This window comes from Camelus dromedarius, chromosome 23, assembly GCF_036321535.1.
Source record: "Camelus dromedarius isolate mCamDro1 chromosome 23, mCamDro1.pat, whole genome shotgun sequence".
NCBI classification, from domain to species: domain Eukaryota; kingdom Metazoa; phylum Chordata; class Mammalia; order Artiodactyla; family Camelidae; genus Camelus; species Camelus dromedarius.
The window spans coordinates 22,624,568-22,636,784 of record NC_087458.1 but is presented as its reverse complement, the minus strand read 5'-3'; the positions used below and the strand labels follow the sequence as shown (position 1 = coordinate 22,636,784).

Here is a 12,217-nt window from a genome sequence, read left to right as displayed (position 1 = left end):
TTATGGTATATTTATACAATGAGATACTTACTCAGCTATAAAAAAAATGAAATAATACCATTTGAAGCAACATGGATGGACCCAGAGATTATCATAGTAAGTGAAGTAAGTCAGACAGAGAAAGACAAATATCATATGATACCACTTATATTTGAATTCTAAAAAATGATACAAATGACCTTTTTTGCAAAACAGAAACATACTCACAGACATATAAAACAAATCTATGGTTACCAAAGGGGAAGTGGGGAAGAGGGACAAATTAGGAGTCTGGGAGTAGTAGAAACAGACTACTATATATAAAATAGATAAACAACAAGGTCCTACTGAATAGCACCGGGAACTATACTGAATAGCTTGTAATAAACTACAATGGAAAAGAATCTGAACAAGAGTGTGTGTGTGTGTGTGTGTGTGTGTGTGTGTGTATTAAATATATTATATATATGTGTGTGTATTTATGAAACTGAATCACTTTGCTGTACACCAGAAACTAACACAACATTGTAAATCAACTATACTTCAATAAAAAATGAAAAAGTTTCCTTCTAATTCACAGATTCAAGCACCATGGTTCTGTTCTGCATCCCACACTGTCAGGCTTCCTTGCATCCTCAGACACTGTCTTTGCAAACCTGGCCTCCTTTTCCAAGCCAGCCACTAAATCCGTAGTTCCCTGATTTAGTCTCCTGGCCTGCAGGTACCAAAATGGACACCGCCCTACTTGGTGGTAACAGAAGGCAAAGGAATATTCTATCAGCCTCCAGAGTCTCATTTCTTCTATCAAGTCCTGTTTGAGCATGAGTTTCCAGATGACTGAGGCTGACACTCAAGGACTTGCGCAGCCCCCCTTCCTCTCCAAGCGGCCTTTATCAGGCTCACACTTCAGAAAACAAACAGAACCCAGCTAAGCACGGGCCGGCTCACCACGCTACAGTTTGCCTCTGTTACTAGTGAACCAACTATGACCCTTGTCGAGGGATCATTAGTGTTCACGTGCCTCCGTGGATCCAGAACTCACTCCCCAAAGAGTCTTCTTGTCTGTTCCTCCTTCGTCACTAGCACGTCCCCAGGCAAGGCCCAGGCTCTCTGGGCATACGAGGGAAACGAGAATTCCCCCAGGCATGGAGCTGGTAACGAAGGACTTGGGGCAGCGCTGGGTCTGGCTACCTCATTTGTCTCCCACCGGGGCCTCCTGCCTGGCCAGTGAGACTTCTTGTTCACCCCGACTCATTCTGACATCCAGAGCTTGTTTGTTCTTTGCAGGGGGAGGGAGAAAGACACACATTTCTGGGCTCAGGGGAGAGCCTGATGGTGGCATGGTGGCATGGTGGCAGAACCAGGGAGCATTAAACAGGTGCCAAGGGGCAAACGTGGAAGGCAGAGGATCTCTGTTAGATTCCTGCATCCTCCCTAAGCCGTGTCCCTGGTATAGCAGCCCTAATCCGCCCACACCTAGACCTACGAAGCCTAAAACTGCCTTGGGAATCTCAGCCCCTAGGTCTGCTTCACTGCTTCATCTGATTCCATGATGTGCTGTGGATGCAAAGGGTAAGTGGGAGTGACCCAGAGCGTATGCCAATCTTGCACGATAAGAAATTCCAAATTTGCGAAGAACTCCAGTACGACTGAAACATTTTGCTGTGCACCAGAAATTGATACAACATTGTAAATTAAATAATTTTTTTTAATTTAAAATTATTTTTTAAATTAAATTTTTTTAAAAGATAAAATAGTCCAATAAGCAGAGGTTATTTGCATCACCCAAGTGTCTTCTGGCTGTATGAAAATATTCCTTGAAATATAAGTCATTTCCAAGCAGATATGTGTGCTTACAACGAGCAGTTACCTGATCGCAAAGTCAGGGGCTAGAGACTGGCTTAGCACTGAATTTTTATAAGCCATTGCCAGGCAAAAAATAAGATACTGCATTTTGGAAATGGCATTAAGTGTCCTTCCAGGAGAGGATTCGATTTACGGAAATTCGATTCACCACTGCACCCTTACAGAAATACACCAGCAGGGCATGGCCAACACATACAAAATTTTCTGTGGGTGAACTGCTTCAGGAAGGTTCATTTGCAGCTTCCTCCCACTAAGGGTTCCCCGGAGCCCAAGTGCAGTTGGAGAACTCTGGTGCAAACAGAGGACTGCAGGATCTTTGAGTGGGATGGGACAGCTTCCAGCCCCTTGAGACCCATTTTCTGCAGCCCCAAGATCTGCTTGCACACCAGGAGGCGCAGAGACCAAAGCTGGTTACAACTGGAGGCACCATTTCACTTGGAGCATTAAGAATCCCCGGCTCAGATCTGATTCAATGTATTTGATTCAATAATAATCATTTAATGGTCAGACTGAGATCCTTATTGTAAGGATTAAGTGCTGGCGCTTCCTCTTACCAGTTGTGTGTTAGTCTCTAAAACTCAGTGTCTTCAAGTGTAAAATACGCATACAACGAGCATCTCCCTTGTAAAGCTCTCAGGATAACTTTAGCCTATACGTAGACAGAGTACCATGCACTTAGTAAAATGGTGAGTATATTACGAATACTCAACATCTATAGCTATTAATTACTGTTACGAATATTTCACAATATAGAAGGAATACTTTGCTTTCCTCTCCTAAGTTATGTATTTGCCCTCCCAGAACAACCTATTGTCTTTGCCCCCTTACTCCTTCCATCCATGACGAAATTGCGGAGATGGGGGAGAGCCTGTTGTCCTGTGGTCCACACTTCAATACAGTGTAAGTCAATGCCTGGGGATCCCTGCTCACAAGAGCCTTCTGTCTCTTGGACATCCACACCCTGCAGCTGACAGTTCCTCCGAGGGATTTCCCCTCTTCCTCGGTGGAGCTCCACCTGAGGCCACCTGCCCAGCCCATCCGCAGTAGCCAGTGATGCCTTCTCCAGCACTGAGGATTGTGCAGATCAGTCCGACAGACCCAAAGGCTCTTTAATACGAGTCAGGGATGGATTGTGGGGGTAGAAATCCTTGTCTCAGACTTGGGTCCAGACTTTCACCTCCAACTCAGCTTTTTGGTAATAAACCTGTTCCACTAGCTTCGAGCACACTCACCTGTTTCTAACCCTGGAGAAGATGGATGATTGGCACGAGAACCCAACTCGTCACCCACAGCGCTCTGCACCGCTTCACAGACCGCAGCCCACTTCCAACCACTTGCTCCCACGGGTCTGTCTTCCTTGAGGGCAGAGCTTCCCGAGGCCTGGGCTGTGTCTTGTTCACGGCTGTTTCCTCAGCACTTCGGGCGTGGCCAGCACACAAAGACACTCAGTAAACACGCCATGAGTGAATCAATGCCCCACCACACGTTCTAGGCTACGTGGGCTGAAACAATTTTCTTGTGGGAGATGTGGGAAGCCCTGAGGTGGGATAAATGTGGCAGAAGCTGAATGAAGGGGAAAAAGCTGACCCAGAAAAAGCTCTTCTCTTGAGGAGAAAAAGGAAAAAAAAATGAAAAGACCACGTGGCTAGCCAGTATCCCTGCCTGCCTGCATCTGTGTCATGACAGTTTCCAGATGAAGCCTACCTCACTCCTTTCTACATAGACACGTCTCTAAGTAGCCATTCATTCATGAATAAAATTAATTATTTCTCAAAGCAAAAATTAATCCTCTTTTTCTCTGCCTGACTGACTCAAGATCTCTCTACTAAATCTCATCGAAAAACAAGACTGATGTAGATCTCTCCCCTTGGCCTTCCTGGATTTTCCCTGAATTTCCTGCACATTTTTATTTTTACAGACCATCTTTGCAATCCTATTTCAAGCCCAGTGGATGACCTGGAAAGAGCCCCAAAACACAGGGGAAATTTTGGGGCAAGAGTCATTTTGTCCTGGGGGAAGGCAGGACTGACATCCTGAGAATTCATTCTGATATGGCATCCAGGGAGCAAATCTATCCATCAGTCACCGAGAATGTGCTAAATATCTTCTTCTCCCCAGAGCTTCTTCTCCCGCTACGTTCCAGTCTGTTTTTCCGTGTGTGTGCTGTCACTCAAACTGGACAGCTGAATTCCTGGTAATCAGTAAAACCCTGTTTTCTTCATCTTGTGTAGCCTGCTACAATGCCCAGAATAATGCTTTCCAGAAGGCAGATGCTCCGTAAATATTGCAACAGGACCAAGTGAGCAAACACACAGTGTGGGGAGCTTATATTCCGAATTTAATTTTTTAAGCATATATGATGCTGGATTTCAGTTGAACTAGTGGCTTCATAAAACCTTAAAGACTGCTTGCCATTTCCTCACCAGGTGAATATTCACACTCCATTTTACCAAGGTAGAAATGCAAAGAATTGCCTTTGGTCCTACCTTCTCCAGATATGCAATTACTTTTAATTCATTTTACTCACTGCTAATGCAGGGAAAAATCCCATGCCCCCTCCAGGTGAGAGGTTTTTAAAATTGCATCCTGGAAGAAGTCAGTGTCTAAGAGATGCTTTTTCGCCTTTTGGAGGAACAAGATATGGCAGAAAGAACACAGCAGAGAAGAGCGGGTGAAGAAGGGACACAGTCACATGCTTCTCGGCATTTACGCTGGACACACGGGACGGGCTGCTTGGATTCTAAAGCGCACCTGGTGCTCCCACACCTCTGGTTATTCTGCTCCTGTGTCTACAGCACCGTTCCCCAAGCTCCCACCTGGAGGGTCTCCACTCATCCATCAGAGTCTGACCCAGGCATCCTCTTTTAAGCCCAGCTTTCCTGGCCTGTCTGTGCAGAGTAATCCAGCACTTTCTCCAAACGTACTTGTCTTTGTGTACTTTGTACACAACGATACTCAATAAACATGTCATGAGTGAACCAATGCCCCACCACATGCCACTTGCTGTTCTAAGCAGATCAGGACCTGTGTCCTCCCTGGTCATGGTTCATTATCAGAATCTGGTAGAAGCATAAGCAGGGGTGGCCTTCAATAAAACAGACTGAAGGAACGTTGCTCCTCTTACAATTCCTGAATCCTAGTCGTTGGTCTCTGTGCTATTTCTCCCTGCTCCAAGAGAGCAGAACCCCTCTCCTCTGCAGAGGTCGGTTGCCCTGCTGTTGCATTTCCATGGCAGAGATGGAGACAGGACGCTGCACAAAGATGAGGATGTGCAAGCCCCCATTCAAGGGCCCATGTGCCCTCGCAAGGCTCGTCATCCAGACGCTGCTGGAATAGAATTCCTTGGGTGAAGGCCTTCTGCTAGGTCAACAGCCTTGGATAGATATCCTGTGTCAGGTATCCGGCTGTACATTTAGCCAGCACTGAACTCTTGATGAAAGCAAATTCTAGACATTTTGTTCTGTCCTTCTCTTACCTCCTCACTTCTATGGACTGAGAAATAGTACCTGTGCCCAGACTGCAGGCTCATTACTCCGCGTTGCCTCCGATTTTGCTCTAATTTGTTTTGCTCTAGTTTGCTTATCCTTCCACCCCAGCAAACTCCCTTGCCAAAATATGAGCACAGCGAGAAGGGCAGAGATCAACCAGTTTGCTCAGGTGATGGGCGCTTCTCCAGAAGAGCTCACCTCCACCCACGCCTGTCCCATCCGCCGGAGAACCACCGGAGAACCACGCTTCCCCCGCGGCGCCCTGCAGCCGCGTGATAACACAGCCCTTCTCCACCGATGGAGCGTAATGGACGCCTAGCCAATCACCGGGATTCATCCGGGCCCACTGAGGTTGCCTTCGCTTGCCGTTTATTTATGTGGATTGTGATCTCTTAATTGGAGATGGTGCCTCTCCCAGGGTTCACTGTTTATTCAAATCAGTATTTGTTAAGTCTGTGAGACGTGGTCCGGATGATAAATCAGCTCTGGAGCTCCTTCTGTGATTGCTTCCACAGCTGCTCCCTGCCTCCTCACCTCTGCATCTCCCGGGAGGCACCCACAGGCCGGTTCTAGGCCCTCCGGCCTTTTCTGCTTTTAAACTTTTCTCCCAGCTGCTGGATCTATTCTTAAGAGTTCATGTGCCTTGGCACTGATAACTCCTAAATTTAACCTCCCCCGACCACTATTTGACTTCATTTGTAACATCTCCTGTAAATATTTTCCTACCACAGATGCATCACGGAGGATGCTGCCTCACCATGAAGCCTTCTGCCCCTCTCCACCCTGGTCATTCCTGCTCTGCTCTCCATCTCCCAAGCCCTGAGTGCAATCAAGCTCTAATGTCATACTGTTCATCGGGGGCTCTTGTTAAAATGCAGATTCTGATTTGGTAGGTCTAGGGTGAGGCTCGAGGTTCTGTGATTTCTACAAGCTCTCGGGTAATGCCAATGCTGCTGGAGCAGTGTGGATAAGAGAATTGGTTTTGCCTATTTCTTACTTTCTTCACCTGTAAGCTATTGCCAAATCTTACTTTCCATCTGATGAATTACAAACAGGTTACTGTTTCTTAGAGTCATTGCTCTGGTGGCTGCTGAAAAGTTCTTTTTGCCTTAACTGCCTTCATTCACCAAGTCATCTGACTCTATCTCTGGTTGCCTTGCTGGGTATTTTCAGATGCACCTGCTAAAACACGTCCCTGCTTCTACACTGCCCACCTCTGGGTACCACTCCACCCTCTTGGTTTTAAGCTTTGTTCTACTTTGGTTCTCAAAATTTGCAAACTTTGCCCGGAACATGATCAGAATATAATGGTCTTTTTTTCCTATGAAGATATCTATTTACTTTATTTATTTTTGGTTTGTTTTTCTCCCTGAAGACTTCTAACATACCGCCAGATCCTTCCTTTCTGAAAGAGAGGCAGATAGAAATGGAGGTAATGATGCCGAAGGTCAATAATTTGGAATTCTACCTGCTGTTCTCCCACCCACAATATTATACTCATTGTTCTGTACAATTTCTAACTTTCTCTCTTAATTTTAATTTATTCTTTCCGAGTTTTAAGTGTTTCATCATAGTGGCTTGGATTTTTTCCAATTCCATGATTATCTCTCTATTAAAGCCTTAATACAAAAAGAAATTAAAAAAAAAAAAAACCAGACTGCTCATTACTTTGATTTGTAGCAAAGAGAGAATAGAACATTACCGCTAGAGTGTTTCGAGAAACCATATTTACATTTGCATCAGCTCAATTTAGGTGCCTGATTAGGTTGCGTGTTATGATGAAGATGCACTTACCAGTCAAAGGGAAGTGGCATGGTCTAGAGTAATGAGCAGGAGACTTCAAGTCAGGAGCTCTGAGTACTATTTCTGGCTGTGACTGGCTACCTCTCTGACCTTGAACAAGTCCGTCTCACTGCCTTGAACCCTAATAGCTCCCATTAGCCTCATAGGGCTGCTGTGAGAGGTTGATCACTTAAGTGTTTGTTGCAGTGGGGGCTTTAGAGCGGAGTAAAGGCGGGTAGTTGGGGGTCACAAGTGGAACTGGAGAACCTCTGCTCTTACAGCTCTTACTGCTAGCCTGTTATGAGGCGGTGTCTGAGAAGTGGGCTGATTACTCAGATCTTGGTCTGACCGGGCTTGAGGATATGCTGAGAGGCTGGCTAATGGAATTTAAAAGCTTGCCAAAAATTGGATGAGACAGCCAAGCACACTGTGTTATTTAGGAAGGTTCAACATGAATGTATATTGTCTCTCTGCTTGTAATGGTGCCATCTTGGCTTTGTTCACATCATCTCTGAGACCAAGGATCTGGCAGTGACCAGTGACCTGCTTCTGTAGGACGTCTTAAGGAAGGCCTGCTCAGTTGGCAATCCCTTACTTTAGGGGAAAGATCTTCACCTGTGGAGACTCTAAAATATGCTGGAAATGCTCCAGCTCTTTCTGGTAGCCCACAAGACCAGTAAGAGTGTGCCCCAGAGAAGATTCATTCATTCTCCCAGCAGAGAGACAGATAGACAGAGTTAAAGTTAACATACTTTAAAAAGGAAAGCAAGAGAACATGTTTTTCCTCCTAATACAAGTTGTCCCATGCTAAGCCCTCAGCAGATGTCATCACAAAGATGGCACCCATGGCTCTCACCTCATTATAATTTTCTCATTGGTTAATATTTGTTGAGGATACCCTAGTAATAGGTAATATTTATTAAGCATGCTTCTAAGAGTTCCACATCAATTAACTCACTTAATTTCATGCCAATCCATTAGGCAGGTGCTATTAGTGTCCTAATTTTACAAATAAGGAAACTGGGAAACAACGAAATTAAATAATTTGCCCAACATTACACATCTAGTAAGCTGCAGCTCCAGGAATAGAGCCCAGGTCATCTGGCTCCAGAACCTTCCCTCGGAAGCACCTTCGCCTACAAGAATACAAACGTGAAATGGAGAGAGCAGCAGTCCCTGGGGACACATGGTTAGAGAGGCCAGAGCTCTTCTGGGATGACCAGTTACCTCCTCCAAGTGGGAGCACAGTCTGATATCCAAGTAAGAATAGCTGGGATGTGGAGCTTAATATTAGAACCTGGTTGTCTAATTGTTACAATGTTAGAAGGCAAGAAGGGTCTCTCTTCTGCTGTGCGAGAAAGCATCATGTAATTCTGCACCAAATATTCTAGCCCTACTGGAAAGTCTTCTTCCCCCATCACGGTCCATCTCCTTCCTTATATAGAAAGCACATGCGGATGCCATCTGAATTTTAGGTACCAAAAGCTTTCTTACAGAATTGAATAAAAGACTAATTCTGTTCAAGATCCTATATTTTACCACAGATCATTTCTGACATTCTCTGCAAGCTTTTTCTCCCCCTGCCCTTCTGGACAAAATGCCCTTCTAGTCACTGGGGATGACCTTCAGTGGATATTTCACCAGTTTTCTGTGACCCGCTCTAGTTAGAGAAAGCAAGGTCTTGAACTTGCCAGAGGGAACTGCCCCTAGAGACAAAAAGGGAAGGGATTAGAGCGAGTTCCCAGGGGGACAATACGGAGTCCTGCATTTCCCTGGGTCCACCGCTTTGCTTGAGAACTGGAGGCAGGACTCCCAGAATGCTCCGGGAGCAGCCGCGGGGGACCACTCTCTGGTCGTCCCACCAAGGGGTCGCAAATGAGAACGCCACAGTCCTGTTAGAATGACTGGTTACTGTTTCCCCAAGTACAGGTTCATGTGCAATAAGTGACCCCAGAGAAACAGACTGGCACATGGTAAGAGCCTGTCACATTAAATGATCAAAAAACCATTACTGCCTGATAGAACGGTGGTTGGCGCACAGTGATTACAGACACTCCCCATGGGCCAGCTCCAAGCGGCTGCTCAGGCATTTGGGGGCTGCCAGGCTTGGGGCTGGGGCTTGATGAGAAGAAAAACCTATTGAGGGGAGAAGGAAACTGGTGCTTCACCCCCAGTAGCCCTTTGATGTGAACAGTGGTGTTGGGATTCCCAGCCCAACGTTTTAGTTCCAATATACTTTAAATATATATATATTTTTTGGTGATAACAGTGTTTTTGAAAGATCTGGGATAAACAGTCTGAGGTAAGTTCAATCTTGTTTTCCTGGACTGAAAGGATTCACTACTTAAATACATTCTAGGGTGGATGTTCTCTCTCTCTCTCTCTTTTTTTTGGGGGGTGGGGGGAGATGGAAAAAGAAATTCTTGGATAAAGAGGAACATCACCTGGAATGTGCCTTATGGAAAATTTGTGGGACGCAGTCTAGTGTCTTATACATGTACTGAGAGTCGAGGTAACCTCTTCTGTCTGCCTACTTGTGCCGGAGCAGGTGTTAGCTCAGCCACTCCCAGCCTGAGCTGGCTGCTCTCTGCCTCAGTGGCCCTGTGTGAATTTCCACTCTAGTCTTTGGAGGAGAGCAGGGACCAGAGCCACTGAAGCAGACAGTGTGAACCGCAATCCCTTCTAAGGCCAGATTGGAAAGAAATGGCCTGAAAGGAGGGAAGGCTATTCCTGAGAGCAGGATTTTGTGACTACATACCTCTGCACCCATGAAGCACCAGCCCTTCAAATACCTCGTCTTGGCCCTTTGTCTGCATCGGTGTGTGGGATCCATGTATCAGCAGAATGGCCTCTGTAAACAGCTGCCCTTACCCTGGGAATCTCCCGGTGCTAAATACCTTAAAACCTGAAAACCTTATTTCTGAGAGCCTGTTCTAAACTAAATGGACTGCACGGTTACTGCAGAAGTTAAAAAAAAAAACCAACTCTCAGAAACAGAAAAATATAATTTCTTTAAGTATATTTAAGAACCTAGACTCTGGAGTCTGACCACTTGGGAGCTAATTCTGCCTTCACTATTTGCTCTGTGCCCCTTAGCAAGTTCCTTAACGTCTCTGGACCCCAATTTCCTCATGTTGAAAAAGGGGAGAATAATTGTTCTTCCAACAGAGGATTGTCAGGAGCATTAAATGAGCTCACGTACGTAAGGCAAGTAAAGTGCTGGGTCTAGCAAAAGGGCTGAAACATTTAGTACATTCGTATGACTAGGAACGCATGGGCCCAAGGTTAGCAATAGCAACCTCTAGGTGCTAAAAGAATAGGTGACTTTCCAGCCTTGTTTCTCTTTGTACTTTTCGTATATTCTCTCCTCCCGCAGCACCCCCCTCCTTTTTCATATATTCCTCCTCTTTGTGTGTGTCTCTCTCTTGTATTAGAAATTAATCTGTAATCAGAAAATGAATGTCTTTGATAAAAGAAAAAAATTCCAGCAAAGCTCCCAGGATTGTCTGAAGACTACAGTCAAAGTAAAGAGAAAGTGGGGGTGATGCTAAGGGGGCGAATGGGCAGAGGGATGAAAGGGAAGTTTGAACTCAGGGTGCACTTGAGAGAGCCCTGAGGTTCGCTGGGTTGCCCGAGGTTGGGGTTTTGAGGAGCTTTTTGCTTTGGAAGTGCTGGTCCAGCAGCCAGGAATCTGTGCCTGCTTCACCCCTCCTCAGGTGGACCAGGCAGGTCCCATGTTTGACTTTCAGCTCTGATGCACCTGAGGACGAGCCTGAGGGGCAGGGAAGGGCCAGCCCATACCCATGCACAAGGCCCCCAGAGGCTGTGGTGCTGACCGTGGTGAAGGGCAGGCCCGTCCCTGCCCCTGCTGGGCTCCCCGCACCTCTAAGGCAGGAGCTGGGGCTGCCCTTCCTTCATTTGCATGTCTAGGTAATTACAACTCATAAAAGTACCTCACCCATTAGTTAAAACTCGGCCCCAGCATTTGACTCTGACCTCCCGCAGCAGTGCGGGCCACATGCTGACTCGATGCCGCCTGATTTGTCCTCAATTTATAAGCAGCACAACCTATAAATAGAAACCCTTTTGCTAAGTTCCCCAGGAGGCATCAGCAGGTTTTCCAGCTTGCATGTGTTTTCTTCTTTCTTTTTTTTTAAAAAGCCAACATGGCAGGCTTACTCTCCCCGCCTGCGGCCCCTCCGCTATGCGGTCTGTGGCCTGCCAGCTGGATGGGCGGGTGGGGCCGCGAGCACACACCCAGGTTGGGTTCCCGGGGAAGCCCCACTCACCTGTAGATCCTGTACCTCGTGGTGAAACCCTGGCGGTAGCGCTCCACGAAGTCGGCATACTCCTGCGCGCGGTGGAAGGGGCCCCGGTCTGTGAGCAGCCAGTCCAGGGGCGGCTGGCCGGCGGGGGAGGCACGATGCTCGGGGACCACAGCGGCCGCCGTGGCCGAGACAGCCAGCACCCAACCGGGGAGGCCCAGGGCCAGCAGGGTTGCCCACGGGGCCGCCGCCGGCCGGAGCCCTCTAAACCGAGTGCCGCACTGCCACCTCATGCTTCTCCCGGGAGGTTGGTTTCTTCATTCTCTCGCCACCCTCTCCCGCTCTGAGCCGCTCCTCCAGGGCTCCTGGAACTGAAAAGCACAACACGGACATGTCAGTTGCACACCCCGTTCTGACCCCCAGGGCCTGTGAGCATCAAAGCACGCGGGCAGGACCCATTCTCCAAATCTTTGAGTAACACATCTTCGTTCTAGGCATTGAGCTAAGAGTTGATGTATATTTCACTTAATTCTTAAAACAATCACCATTTTAAGTGAAATTAGCTAGAAAGAGAAAGAAAAATATCCCATGGTATCACTTACATGTGGAATCTAAAAAAATTAAAAGGACACAAATGAACTTATTTACAAAACAGAGACAGACTCACATAGAAAACAAACTTACGGTTACTAGAGGGGAAAGGGAGTGGAAAGGGATAAATTGGTAGTTCGGGATTTGCAGATACTGACTACTATATATAAAACAGATAAACAACAAGTTTCTACTGTATGGCACAGGGAACTATATCCAGTACCTTGCAATGGCCTATAATGAAAA

At 46.6% G+C, this 12,217-nt stretch overlaps 1 protein-coding gene across 1 annotated transcript in view; it reads right to left on the bottom strand.

Annotated features, from left to right (window-relative positions):
- BRINP2 (BMP/retinoic acid inducible neural specific 2) overlaps positions 1-12,217 on the bottom strand; it is a 108,052-nt gene that overhangs the window by 38,376 nt on the left and 57,459 nt on the right. The window contains exon 2 of the mRNA XM_031435720.2: positions 11,405-11,751. Coding sequence (XP_031291580.2) covers positions 11,405-11,673 — 269 coding nt within the window. The 5' untranslated portion in view covers positions 11,674-11,751. The remainder of the gene's footprint in view (positions 1-11,404; positions 11,752-12,217) is intronic.